General features: G+C 42.8%; 1 protein-coding gene across 10 annotated transcripts in view; it reads left to right on the top strand.

Moving 5' to 3' along the window:
- The window catches only part of SYNGAP1 (synaptic Ras GTPase activating protein 1), a 211,396-nt gene that overhangs the window by 124,497 nt on the left and 72,162 nt on the right, over positions 1-14,737 (top strand). For 7 of the 10 annotated variants that reach the window (XM_029584373.1, XM_029584374.1, XM_029584376.1 and 4 more), the window contains 2 exons: positions 13,434-13,525; positions 14,136-14,257. In XM_029584373.1, coding sequence (XP_029440233.1) covers positions 13,434-13,525; positions 14,136-14,257 — 214 coding nt within the window. The remainder of the gene's footprint in view (positions 1-13,433; positions 13,526-14,135; positions 14,258-14,737) is intronic. The other 3 variants (XM_029584372.1, XM_029584381.1, XM_029584380.1) reach the window with 1 other exon arrangement.

Here is a 14,737-nt window from a genome sequence, read left to right as displayed (position 1 = left end):
CATTTTCTTGGTCGACCTAACAGTAAATACAAGTTCCAATTCCTCGAATAATACACTTCACATCATTCATTACTTATTGCTCACTCCACTAACATTATCTGTGGTACTGTTGTAGCAGTTATCAACCTATTGGTATTTTACGTTAAATCGTAAGCATTTCTAAAGAGCCATGTTTTCTGTTCACACTTGAAACTCTTTTTTTTTTTTTTTCTGTTATCTGACGTATTGATTGTGGAAGGTTTATAAATCTCCTATGCGGAACCGTGTCAAAGGCCTTGCTGAAATCCAAATACACTAAGAAGAAGAAGAACATAAGAACATGCCATACTGGGTCAGACCAAGGGTCCATCAAGCCCAGCATCCTGTTTCCAACAGTGGCCAATCCAGGCCATAAGAACCTGGCAAGTACCCAAAAACTAAGTCTATTCCATGTTATCGTTGCTAGTAATAGCAGTGGCTATTTTCTAAGTCAACTTAATTAATAGCAGGTAATGGACTTCTCCTCCAAGAACTTATCCAATCCTTTTTTAAACACAGCTATACTAACTGCACTAACCACATCCTCTGGCAACAAATTCCAGAGTTTAATTGTGCGTTGAGTAAAAAAGAACTTTCTCAGATTAGTTTTAAATGTGCCCCATGCTAACTTCATGGAGTGCCCCCTAGTCTTTCTATTATCCGAAAAAGTAAATAACCAATTCACATCTACCCGTTCTAGACCTCTCATGATTTTAAACACCTCTATCATATCCCCCCTCAGTCGTCTCTTCTCCAAGCTGAAAAGTCCTAACCTCTTCAGTCTTTCCTCATAGGGGAGCTGTTCCATTCCCCTTATCATTTTGGTAGCCCTTCTCTGTACCTTCTCCATCGCAATTATATCTTTTTTGAGATGCGGCGACCAGAATTGTACACAGTATTCAAGGTGCGGTCTCACCATGGAGCGATACAGAGGCATTATGACATTTTCCGTTTTATTCATCATTCCCTTTCTAATAATTCCTAACATTCTGTTTGCTTTTTTGACTGCCGCAGCACACTGCACCGACGATTTCAATGCGTTATCCACTATGACACCTAGATCTCTTTCTTGGGTTGTAGCACCTAATATGGAACCCAACATTGTGTAATTATAGCATGGGTTATTTTTCCCTATATGCATCACCTTGCACTTGTCCACATTAAATTTCATCTGCCATTGTGATGCCCAATTTTCCAGCCTCACAAGGTCTTCCTGCAATTTATCACAATCTGCTTGTGATTTAACTACTCTTAACAATTTAGTATCATCCGCAAATTTGATTACCTCACTTGTCATATTTCTTTCCAGATCATTTATAAATATATTGAAAAATAAGGGTCCCAATATAGATCCCTGAGGCACTTCACTGTCCACTCCCTTCCACTGAGAAAATTGTCCATTTAATCCTACTCTCTGTTTCCTGTCTTTTAGCCAGTTTGCAATCCACGAAAGGACATCGCCACCTGTCCCATGACTTTTTACTTTTCCTAGAAGCCTCTCATGAGGAACTTTGTCAAACGCCTTCTGAAAATCCAAGTATACTACATTTACCGGTTCACCTTCATCCACATGTTTATTAACTCCTTCTAAAAAGTGAAGCAGATTTCAGACTTCTCCTAGTTTATCCCCTTCCAGTTAATGATTCCCATCCTAGCAGAATTAGTTTTCCTCTGCTTGAACTGCCTCTGCCTGTGTTCTAAGACTGGCCCTCAACATCCAGTGATCCCCCTGCTATGGCACCAGAACCACTCTCCCCCAGTTCTGTTATCAGACAGTCCGGGACCTCCCTGTTTCCAGATACCACTGCAGCTGGGATGTTCCAACCAACGTCCTGCAGGTGGAAATCACCAAGCAGTGGCACCGCTCCTTTCATAGCAATTTTGTGAATGTCTTCAATTAAATCTCTCTCCATTTCTTCTGCCTGTGTATATTACACCAGTACAAATGGCTGTTCCCTTCCCTCTTTCCAGATTACCCCACAGTGCCACCTCCTTATCTTGCAAACCCTGCGGTTCTGTTGCTTGAATCTGTTTTATATGTAACACCATTCTTCCTCTCTTTCCTGAACAGATTATAGCCTAGTTTAACTCTATGCCAGGCATGGTTCTCTGTGACTGCTGTACATCCAAGTCAGCCTCTTTCATGACTGCCTTTTAAATCTAGGATTTTATTTCTATTACTTAGGAGCATTAGTGTACGGAGCTTTACCCATGGTGCCCTTTTTTTCCCTATGTCTCTACAAGAATTTAAAGATGTACTTATCTGAGTACTTTTACTTAACATAGGACTTTGTCCAGCAATTCGCAGCGATCCTAGTTTAAAGCTCCTCTCGGTAGGTTTGCCGGCCTGTTCTGGAACACGTTGTGCCCCTTCTTTGACTGGAGAGGTCCCCATCTCTGCTCAGCAGGCCTTAAAACATTCCTTGGTCCAGGAAGCCAAAATGCCCTTGTCGACACCTTCTACACAATCATTCATTTATCTCCAGAACGCAACCTTTCCTGCCTGGACCTTTACCCTTGATTGAGGAGAATAGCACCCGAGTAATTACTTATTTTATCCTCTCTCTAAGTGGGCAAGGTAACCAGATAACTTTATCCTGTTATCTTTATCTGAATATTCAGTAGTATCAGCATACGTGTTCTCTTCAATACCCAGATAACGTTAGACCAGCTATTTGTGCAAACCAACTTGTCTGCACAAATGTATCCAGGTAGAACGCAATATGGCACTATCTCGTTAAATGTGTTAGCCTACCCTCGCCTCCAGCCCCATCCTTATTTATCCGGGTCTCTTTATTACCTATGCAAAGGGGGATATTTATTAAGGGGCCAGATTTATGCGGGTAAAAGTCAATTTTACCCACATACATCTTTTGATTATGGACCTTAGAGTGAAAAAGTTGAGATTTTAAAAGTTAGAGGTTGATGAGTGATTAGGCTGAGCCCTGTGTGTTAATAAAGTGGGATCTCTTGCTTTGGAGCTGATGCAATTAATCAGCGTGGAAAACGGGCACTCAATGTTGAGCGCCCACTTTCCTAACGTGCGCCCAGCACCTCTCCTGGGCCCGAGATTGAATATTTAAATGTGCACTCCTAGCGCCTCCTTAGCAGCGTGCGCCCTGGAGTGGTGGCTGTCAGTGAGTTAGGAAAACAGATGCTCAATTTTACGAGTGTCCGTTTTCCTAATCTGTGCACAGCCACGGGTTAGGAAAATGGACACTAATTAATCGAGCATCCCTTTTCCTAACCTGACCACCGGCACACTTTTTTTTTTTTTTTTAAACCTTTTGGTTCCTCCGACTTAATATCAACCCTAATGTCAAGGCCGGAGCTTCCACTGGGGAGTCACTTAGAGTTCCAAATCTTGGGAGGGGTGGGGAGGACAAAATACTGTTAACACCAGGTCTTAGGCCACCAGTGGAGCTCATTCTGCCAGCAGCCAAAGAAGAGAAGAAGAGGCTTAGCATGAGTGACAGAGATAGGGAGCATGTGTGAGTGAGAGAGAGTGCGGAGCTTGTGTGTGAGAGACAGAAGGAGCGAGAGCATATATGTATGAGAGTGTGCATGGAGAGAGAGAAGAGAGAGTATATGTGAGTTAGAGAGGGAGCCTTTGTATGAGAGAAGAGAGAACCTATGTGAGAGCAGGAGAAAGTCCATATGTGTAAGAGAGACAGTGCATGTGAGTGAGAGAGAGGGAGAGTGAGAGGTAGCATGTGAGTGAAAGAGAGCCCATGTGAATGAATGTGAGTGAGAAAGCATTTGTTTGTGCATGTGTGTGAGAGAGGGGGGGTGCGAGAGAGAAGAGAGCAAGAGCATGTTTGTATGTGTGAAAGAGAGAGAGGGAGCACGTGTGTATGAGTATATGAAAGAGGGAGGGAGTGTGAAGGAACGAGTGAGCATATGTGTGTGTACGAAAATGAATGTGTATTATAGAGTGTGTGCATATGAGACAAAAAGGAGAAAACTTGTATTTGCCCCCTAGCCTCCACTAACCTATGACAATCTCAGGATGACTAGAAATGGAAAGTTTCCAGGTATCCAGCAAAGGATAGAGGATTTCTTTTTAATCCTTATTAGTTTAATTATTGAGTTTTACATGATGTATCTGCTGTTTTAAAATATTTTATTTGGTTTGAGAAATGTAAATTTTTTTTTTATGAGTTTTTAATTATTGGATGCTTTTGTCAGCTGTTTTGAAATATTTACTCTTTTTATTAGCATGGTTTTATTATTTTGTCTTGATTTTATTGTTTGTTTTATGAGGAATGGTGATCTTTCTGTTTTTCCATTGTTGCACTGCCTATAGAGTTTGGCTTATTGTGGTTTTCAGTTCAGTTTCTATATTTACATTTATGTTTATACTTCATGGTCTCTTATGTATTCTGTAGTTCCTGTGTAGGGATTTCTATTAGCTTGGCTTGTTTTGTTTTACTAATAGGAGATGCATTGGCATTTTAGGGCCTGGTGTAATATTTGCAGTGTTGCCTTTTCATAGGTAGGGTTGTTACTGTTTGAGTTCAGGCAGTTAGTGCTGTTTTGGTATGTGAAATTTACTCTATTTTAATTGTAATTCAGTTTACGTATGGTTTTTCGGTCAGTAAGCAGGCTGAATTAGCCATGCTGTCTGGGACATCCGGGCGGCCCTGGGCAGAGCTTCTCTTAAAGATCACAGAGCTTTGCCTCTGTGCGCGTGTGCATCTTTTCCTGCGTGATACCGACTCTCCTCAGTCTTTTTTTCTTCCACGCTGCTAGCTGCATGCAGTGCTTTGTCTCTCTCTTCATTCTTCTCACATACACAGCATATACTACAACAGGCCTAATATCATAAGAAAATAAGAGATGCCAGACTGGGTCAGACCAAGGATCCATCAAGCCCAGTATCCTGTTTCTAGCAGTGGCCAATCCAAGTCACAAATACCTGGCTAGTACCCAAACATTAAATAGATCCCATGCTATTAATGCTGGCAACAAGCAGTGGCTATTCCCTGTTGATGAATAGCAGTTTATGGACTTCTTCAGGAGCTTATCCAAACTTTTTTTAAACCCAGCTTCACTAATTTCCTTAACCACATCCTCAGGCAATGAATTCCAGAGCTTAATTGTGCGTTGAGTGCAAAAGAATTTTCTTCTATTTGTTTTAAATGTACGACTTGCTAACTTCATGGGGTGCCCCCTAGTTCTTGTAGTATCCGAAAGAGTAAATGAACGGGTAAATGTGAAACATTTAAGTCCTTTCATGATTTTGTAGAATTCTATCCTGTTCCCCCCTCAGCCGTGTCTTCTCCAAGCTGAACAGTCCTAACCTCTTCAGCCTTTCCTCATAGGGGAGCCGTTCTATCCCCTTTATTATTTTGGTCACCCTTCTCTGCACTTTCTCCAGTGCAGCTATATTTTTTTTGAGATGTGACGACCAGAATTGTACACAGTATTAAAGGTGCATTCTAACCATTGAACAATACAGAGGCATTATGACATCCTCCGTTTTATTTGCCAATCCCTTCCTAATAATTCCTAACATATGGGTTCCAAGTCTCCATTTTGCTGTTTTGCAGAGTTTTCTGGTTGTTTCCACAGCAGTACTTGTAAGTAGAATATACATGTTGTAGTAAGGGAAAGTTTACTGTATTTTGAATGTCCTTTTTACTGTAAAATCTGTTCTAGAAACATAGAAATGACGGCAGAAGAAGACCAAACGGCCCATCCAGTCTGCCTAGCAAGCTATGCACTCTTTTTTTTTTTTCCTCTTGTTATGCTTGGCTTTTAGTACCTTTTAGTTCTATTTCCCTTCCACCCCACCATTAATGTAGAGAGCAGTGTTGGAACTGCATCTAATTGAATATATAGCTTAGTTAGGGGTAGTAACCGCCTCAATAAGCAAGCTATACCCATGCTTTTGTTTACTCGACTATGTAATTCAGTCCTTGTTGGTTGTTGTCTATATGCATAATTTTTCTAAATGCATAATTTTTCTAAATGCATAATTTTTAATTGTGTGTGGAGAGGACTGCAGCAGATGAGGGTAGCACTGTGAGGAGGTAGAGTGGGGCCTAGGGAAGGGAAGAGCAGTGCAAGACTGTAAGGTTCACCTAGTGTATCTAGTACCTTTGCACAAGCCCTGCCTGGTGCAAGCACATCATGGATTCCCATGATGTGATTGTCATAGGTGAATTGTCTCAATTGTATTTATATTTCCTCTATAAAGCACTTTGTAGCTTATTTGGGAGAAGTCAATACATTTTAAAAATAAATAATAAATAGATGTGTATTTTACCTGGGAGAGGACCATGATGACTCGGGGTGTTTCATGTATAGAAAGATGGTTCCTAGAGGTCACTGTTCCTTATGAAAGTTGATGGAGAAGCTCTTCTAGAGAGTTGTATGTTGCATTGACATTGAGAGACCCAAGATCTGCACCAGTTGCTGGCAGTGCATCAGCATCAGGAGGGCATCAAACTCCCTCAATATTGAGCATTCTTAAGGAGCAGGAGGATAGGCCATCGTCCAGCTGTTCCTACCCAAAGAAAGCAAAGGGTTCTGCTTCTTTGATTTCGGCATCAAGGAGCTCCAATGTTCTGCTTTGAGCGAAGGCCGATCCGTATCAACATTAGTGTTCATTGGTGCATGATGCTGGGAGTAGGGAAACTTTGGCTACTGCCTTGAATCCCCCAAAGCTTTCCAACAGAAAGGACAGCTTTTCTTGCATCATTCTCAGGAGTCACAACAGTCTCCTAGGGTCCAGATGTTAACCACTAATATTACTCAAGTGACCCAGGAAGATGTGGCTTCTCATCCTGCTTGCCATTTAGAATTGGCCTCATTAGTTATTGAGGAGGACCTAGACATAAGTATCCAGAAGGCCTTGGGGGGAAAAAAAGATGGCAGGTATCTGTGTATCGGCATCAACAGCATTGGTAGCCTTACTAGAGACTCTTAAGAGCATCCGATGAAAGGGCCCCAATACCTGTTCCTGAAAGGGCACTGATTTCTGTTACCATTTCCAGGTGTGGGGGAATGAAGCTTCTCATTGAGGACTAGACCCCAACAGACAGGTGCTGTCCTTACTGAGGCCTTATCTGCTAGCCAGATGCAGGCTCAGTCCACATTGCCAACCTACCATTCTGGCTCAGAGTATTCCTGAGGGTATAGTTATAGATCAGGTTTCCCCTCAGACCTCGCTTCTCCACAGGAAACGAAAACATCTCCTCCTTAGCACCTCTTCATTGCCGACTTTGTTAGAACAGCGAAGGCCATTCCATTTGATTTCCAAAAGAGGAAGAGTCCAGGGTCAAAATGCTTGATATCTTCCAATTCAAAGCATCCACCTAAGGATATCATGACAGTAACAGTCCACAAGTTCCTTCAGGAGATGCAGATGAGAATATGGGAGCCCCCCCCCCCCCCCGTGTCTTCAGTGAATATGAAGGTGGATGTAGTATATTGCATCAAGAAGGCTCCTGAAATGTGAAGCGGCAATTACTTCATCAGTCATTTGTGGTCAAATCTGTTCTTAAATAGAACCACTCCTTGGTTCCCCCCAGGGAAGGATTCCCATGCCCTTGACCTTTTTAGAAGAAAGGATTAGCAGAGAACTATGCTCAATGTCTGGTTAGCTTACTACTAGCTCTTTATGAGTCAATGTATGGAAAACATTCTGAAAGACATAAAAGGCTTATTAGAGCTTCTCCCTCAGGAGCAGTGTGATGTCCTAGAGTCACTAGTGCACATGGAGATGGAGTGTGGAAAACACAATGGTCCGGTCAACCTTTGATGTTTTCAGTATGGCACGGAGAGTCTCTGCAATGGTTATTACTGCCCACAGACTGGCATACCTTATACCTAAGACAGGAAGTCCAGGATAGGCTTGTTGCTATGCCTTGCAAAATGTAGAGAATCTATTTGGAGATAAGGTCAAGGAAGTGGTAGCTCAAATGAGAGCCCACTGTGCTACACTTTAGACTTTTTCCAATGCCACTCCAAACCTGCCCTCCTTATTCAGGAAGTATTTGAGTGGGACGCTGAGAAGACCTTTCTATCCAGCAAAGAGATGTTACCGCCACCCCCTCATTCCCGTCAATAGCAGAGACCTTGCTTTTGTCCCAGACAACAGAGAGCCCCAAAGCCACAACTAGCATCCCAGCCAAATCCTGGGATGAGGTTTTGACTGGATTGAAGAGGACATAGCCAGGATCCCACTATTGTGCTGGAGAATCTTTCAGGGAAGTCTGAGGTTTTACATAAACCATTGGCTCAGAGTAATCATGGACATATGGGTTCTTAGCATAATCAAGCATGGATATAGATTGTCTATTGGAAAACCCACTAAATTACCCACTGAGAAGCTTTTGGTCCTCTTCTCAGCATCAAGAACTACTGCAAAAGAAACTCCTCGTCTTCTTAGAGACCAGTTCGGTTGAACCTGTTCCACCAGGAGAAGGAGGGCAGGATTTTTATTCCAACTACTTTCTGGTATCAAGAGAACAGGGGGACTCCATTCCATCCTAGACCCTGAGGGCTTTGGAAAAATTCATGGTAAAGGGCAAAGTTCAAGATGGTTTCGCTCAGCATCTTTATCCCATTTCTAGAACAAGGGGGCTGGTTATGCTCCTTGGATCAACAGGATATTTATCCCCACATAGAGAGATTCCCAGGCTATAGGAAATATCTCAGATTTGTGACAGGAAAACACCACTTCCAATATCACATGCTGCCTTTTGTCTTGGTGCAGCACCATGGGTGTTCACAAAACGTCTTGTGGTGGTAACTGTGCATCCATGCAAACTGGAAGTGCATGAATTTCTCTACCTGGGTGATTGGCTGTTCAAGAGCACGTCTCGAGGAGTTGCTGCAGAATCAGTGAGCACAACCATTGCTAGGGTTCACCATGAATGACCTCAAATCCCATTTAAGCCCATCATCTCAACTGGAATTTATAACAGCTCTGCTAGATAGCAACGGAGATGAAAAGCTTTTTCCCATAGGAAAGGATCATCGCATTGATGACCGCAGTAAAAGAGATAAGTATGAGTCGGCAGATATCAGTATAGGACAAGTTGATGTTGTTGGGCCTCATGGCATCAACAATACATGTTACTCCCCTGGCACACTTCATATGAGTAACAATATATCATATCCCTGTACATATCTTCTTCAAAATTCATTTATAGCAAAAGATTTTTTAAAAACTGTTAGCCACGTTGGCTGCATTCTTGTTTCATGGAAACCGATGTGATGTTTCTAACATGGAAACCGATGTGATGTTTCTAACGAATGTCGGTATAAAAAAACATTAAATAAAATAAATAAATAAAACATCTTACATATATATATCAAAATACATATCACATTTCATACACATCAAATATCACGCATAGCACACATTCCTACAAAGTTACACAACACATTACAATACATATTGCACAAATGATTCGTATAAAACCATTCATTAATTACTACAACAATTCTATGTAAGGAGGAGCACAACCCACATATTCCTTCTTCATTCCGTTCCTTATTTATTTATTTAGGGTTTTTATATACCGGCATTCGAGAACGCAGTCCCATCATGCTGGTTCACATTAAAACAAGTGTGCATCGTAAACAAAACTAAAACAATGGTGCGGAAAAAGGCAGTTACAAATAACAGGGAGATTAGAACTTGGCAGAGAGAGAAGAGAAAGGACAGGTTATTAATCCTTCTTCATTCCTTAGGAATGAAGAAGGAATATGTGGGTTGTGCTCCTCCTTATATAGAATTGTTGTAGTAATCAATGAATGGTTTTATACGAAACATTTGTGCAATATGTATTGTAATGTGTTGTGTAACTGTGTAGGAATGTGTGCTATGCGTGATATTTGATGTGTATGAAATGTGATATATGTATTTTGATATATATATGTGAGATATATGTATGGTAACCGTTTTAAAAAAATCTTTTGCTATAAATGAATTTTTGAAGAAGATATATACAGGTATATGATATATTGTTATTCACAGATTATAATACCTGTGGTTAACCCTTATGTGTATGTTTGTATTTGACACTTCATATGAGACAAGCCCAATGGACCTTAAGATCACAGTGGACTCGGGCCACTCGAATCTTTGAGACATCATCCGCATCACCCAGCAACTGAGGGGGCTCCCTGACCTGGTGGCTGATTCAGTCAAATCTGGATTTGGAAAATCCTTCCAAATTCCGTCAATGCAAATTGTCTTAACCCCAGATATGTCCAATCTGGGCTGGAGAGCTCACCTAGAGGTTCTTCTCACCCAGGACTTATGGTCTGCTTAGGAAAGATTTCTTCAGTGAACTTGTTAGAGCTAAGGGTGATCGGATATGCTCTAAAGGCTTTCAGAGATTGGTTGGCCAACAGAATTGTCTGCATTCAGGCAGACAATATTGTAGCAATATACTACACCAATGAAAAGGGAGAAACAGGTTCATACATCCTAAACCAGGAAACTGTCCAAATGTGGGAATGGGCCATTTCTTACAGAATGGTTCTGAGAGCCATGTTGGCAGATTAAGAGAATGTCCTGGCAGAACGTCACAAAAGAATCCTGGACAGGAAAGTAGCAAAGCAGATATTCTGCACATGGGATGCCCTTGTGGTAGATCTGTTTGCGTCTCCTCTGAACAGAAAGGTCTTGAACTTGTGCTTCAGAAAAGGGATGCCTTCTCCCTAGATTGGGGACAATATCTGCTGTATACTTATCATCCATTTCCTGTATTGGCAACAACCCTGCTAAAACCCAGAAGAGATCAGGGCCATGATCCTCCTAGCCTCCTATTGGCCAAGACAGATTTGGTTTCTGCTCCTGTGGAATTCCCCATCTCCCATTACTCAGAATCTGGGAACATTGCATCTTCCTAACATCAGGTCCCTGGATCTCATAACCTTGATGCTGAGAGGTTAGCATTGCATTCCCTTAACCTGTCCGAGGATGTGTCTTGGTTTTCTGTTTTCTAGAAAGAAGTCTAATGGTTTGAAATAGAGAGGTACTAGACCCTTTCTCCTGTGATTCCTAATGGCAAAAAAAAGATAATGAAGCACTGGGCCATTTTTACTGAGTGACAGTTTCAGCCCAAAGCAGCAGTGAAATGGTGCATTGTGCTTCATGAAAGAAATGGGGTAACCTGTGCAATCCTAAAGGGAACGCAACAGAATTGGGCATTGGGTGCCATCTGGGAATTTGATCAGCTCATACAGTACCTGAATGTAATCCACTTTGAAGTGCCAAAAAGTGGAATATAGAAATTAGATAAATGCATTAAAATGTAGAAGGGAAACCCATCTCTGTACAACCTTTAGTTGTTTGATGTATGCAAGGTTTGCTTCTCTTAGAGCCTCCCATCAACCCTCCCTCTGTGTCATGGGACCCAGGTGATGATACCTTCCTTTGAGCCACTAGGCTCCTGGGAGCTGATATACCTGACCTAGAAGGTCATAGTTTTGGTGGCATTCACTCTGGTGTACAGAGTCAGTGAGCTTAAGGCTCTAGTGATTTATGCACCATATCCAGCCTTTTTCTTTTCTTTAAATGGGGCAACCTGGACACAAAGATAATGGGCCCTAGGAGGGATGGGGTTGGGTTCTGTACCTCAAGTAGATGCTGCATGACATTGACCAAACCTACTGCTGCGTCGGGAGTCCCTTTCCAAACTATAGTGAGCTGTGAATGTATGGCGAGAATGCCACAGCTTTGCAAATCACCTACATGGAGGCTGATGCCAGGTGGGCAATTGATGCCACCGTGGAAGGACAATTGACTAATTCTAACACTTAACTTAAGCTGGAACTGCTGAGGGCGTATCCTGCTTGTCCTTGGAGAAAGCAAAAACTGCTTACTTTCTAACGGGCCTTCTCCAAGGTTAGCAGGATGCCAATCCTCACAAAACCCACCCACCCTCCCCTTGGAGTTGCTTCTTCACGTTTTCGTTAATAGCTATGAAAGAACCAAAATGGGCCCGCCTGATGCAGTGACACTGGTCCTGCTGCTGATACTCAAGCTTATTCTTGGGATCTCTCTACCCCTTGGGATCCTGCCAGGTACTTGTGAGCCGGTTTGGCCACTGTTGGAGACAGGATGCTGGGCTGGATGGAGCCATAGTCTCATCCAGTGGGCAAGCCTTAGGTTCTAGAAGCATTTATGTCAATTTTCTGCACTGTGCTCCATCAGATGATGCCTCCCCCTGGCGAGACGTCCATTCTGCTGTCCTCTGACAATACAGGTAAGCAACATTTGCTTTTTCTTTCGCATTAGCACACATTTTTGTATGTACATTTTAAATGAGCCTAATTAATATGCAAAATGATAATGATCTCATTTAAATTTGACACGGAATCGCATTCACACAGAAACATCCACATTAATGCAGGAGGTGTAGCAAAAGTTTTGGCGCTAAACGCTGTAGCACTTGCTGTTCACCAAAGAGCATTAAACTTTGGAGGGAGGGGGCGATTGTCAAAACTGTCCAGATTGTGCCAAAGTTCTCAGGACTCCTTTGTACCCACGCTCCTTCCCCCCCTCCCCCCCATGTTTTAACGTATGCTCATTGAAACCTGCCGCGGGCACAGAGCGCCCTCAGATGTTATGCACCTGGTGCTTGCGTGGCTCATGTTTTCATTGAAGAAGATTGTGCGCGGAGCCGAAAATGTGATCCCCACGTGTGACTTTTCTCCCCTGCTCTAAGCATGTGTCTGAGAAACGCCTCCTTGTGGCGAGAAGCGCGCTGTGTAATGGTTTTGTGTGCACTTTTGGCGCGCCTCAGATGATAGGGCCCTCCTGCAATTGCTGTATTGTGCAAATTGCAAATCCCAAGCTATTGGGCCTTTGTTGCAATTGAAGTAGGGTCTAACGAGTTAATAATCTGTAATTTCCATGATAGCCTGGATGAGCGTTTATTTAACGCTTTTATATACCGACTTTCGTTTGCACATCACATCGGTTTACAGTATAACGATTGTAGTCCCAAATTCAATGAAAAGTTTAAAAAAAATACTTGTATTTACGATTTTCTACCAGTGGTACGATGACAGGAAGCGTAGACACGCATGACCAAATCAAAATCAGGTAACCAGCTAGCAAACGGAAACCATCAGGACTCCCGCCCGTACAGCAGCGGGCATCGAGGGCGCGTAGTTTTCAAACCTTTACCTGCGGAAATGGCTTACAGTGTTGCTCCCCTCTACCCCTGTTTGAGGGATTGGAGGTGAACGCCTCGTTCTGATCCAAAGCTTGCGTTTCCTGTCAGGTGGATATCTCTGTTGCACAGTCTTCTGCATTCCCCCGACCCCCACCCCTTTGCCTTATATCGCCTGTGTTTTCCTTTCTGGTTCTCAACTGTTGAGGTGTAACACGGGGGGAAGTCTTCTGCTCCTCCCAGTAACGTGCATTCTCTTCCCTCCTGCAGATTATCATATTGGTCGTTCCAGGAGGAAGAGTGTTCCTGGAGGGAAGCAGTACAGCATGGATCCTGCCCCTGCAGCGCCGTTCCGCCCGTCGGTGAGAGCCAGTGAAACTCACAGAACTCGTTTGTGTCTTACTTTAAACCTCTGTTGTGTTCACTAGTTTCTCACTCTTTCTCGTTCTCTGTCTCTTCTCTGTGTGGATGTCTGTCTTCTCCATCCCTCCACTATTCCTTTGGCCATCAACTTGTTTTTTTTATCAGTCAGTCCCTAACCTCAAGGTAGTGCCTATAGTTATGATCCTTTCCTTTTTTTGTATTCCCTTCCTCTCTCTTGTTTCTACTTCTCTTCTCCCCAGGATGATTGTCTATACAGGTTCACCTGTGCTCCCTGAGGTTTGTAAGGGACGTGTTCTCTGAGTCCCTTTGCACAAGCTGAAGTCCTCCTTGAGAGAACGTCCACCTCTTTTCCCCCTGGGGCCAAGTGCCTCACCTCTGCAGCCTGCCCATGCCTTATCACCAGCAGACAGAAGCCTCAGCATATATCATCTCTGCCACATATTTGCCTCCAGCACATTACCTCTATAGTGTGCCCGCACCCTACCGGTCCTGAAAGACAAGAACCTGCCTCACAGCGCGCAGCAGCTGGGCCACAGGATTCCCCTATGTTCTGGATCCTGACCGAGTTTTTTGCTTTGATCTCTCCAGCAGGGCTTCCTGAGTCGGCGGTTGAAAAGCTCCATCAAGAGAACGAAGAGTCAACCAAAACTGGATCGCACCAGCAGCTTCCGACAGATCCTGCCGCGGTTTCGGAGTGCAGACCATGACAGGTAACCATAGCTTTTGTCTTGTTCTAGTCATTGGCTTTGAAAGGTAGAGTATGTGCCATTCTCTAGGGCTCTGAAATAGGCTCAAGACTGGTGATTTATCGAAGCTAGATTGAAAGGTTAAGCTATACTTCAGCTTGAGGAGGGAATGGTGATATATCAGAGATACCTTTTAAGAGCTGTTTTACACTTGAATATGAAATGAACTTGGTGATATGTCGGGAATGTAATTAATCAAAACAAGAGGAATATTCAAATTAATGCAAAACATGAAATTCCCACAGAAAGCATCCAAGCTATTATATATTTTTTATACTGGTATACTCTCATGAAATAATCATGTATATGTCAGCTTTCCACTAAAGGACCTTCATAACATCCATGCCCAGGTTTTATGTATAAAATATATTATAACCTTTGGTCTTAGCGGATCATATTCCATCATTGGTCCGTTTCAATGTTCATTCCCCAGGATACTCAGTT

This window comes from Rhinatrema bivittatum, chromosome 19 (genome assembly GCF_901001135.1).
Source record: "Rhinatrema bivittatum chromosome 19, aRhiBiv1.1, whole genome shotgun sequence".
Lineage (NCBI taxonomy): Eukaryota > Metazoa > Chordata > Amphibia > Gymnophiona > Rhinatrematidae > Rhinatrema > Rhinatrema bivittatum.
This window is presented reverse-complemented; position numbering and strand designations above follow the sequence as displayed.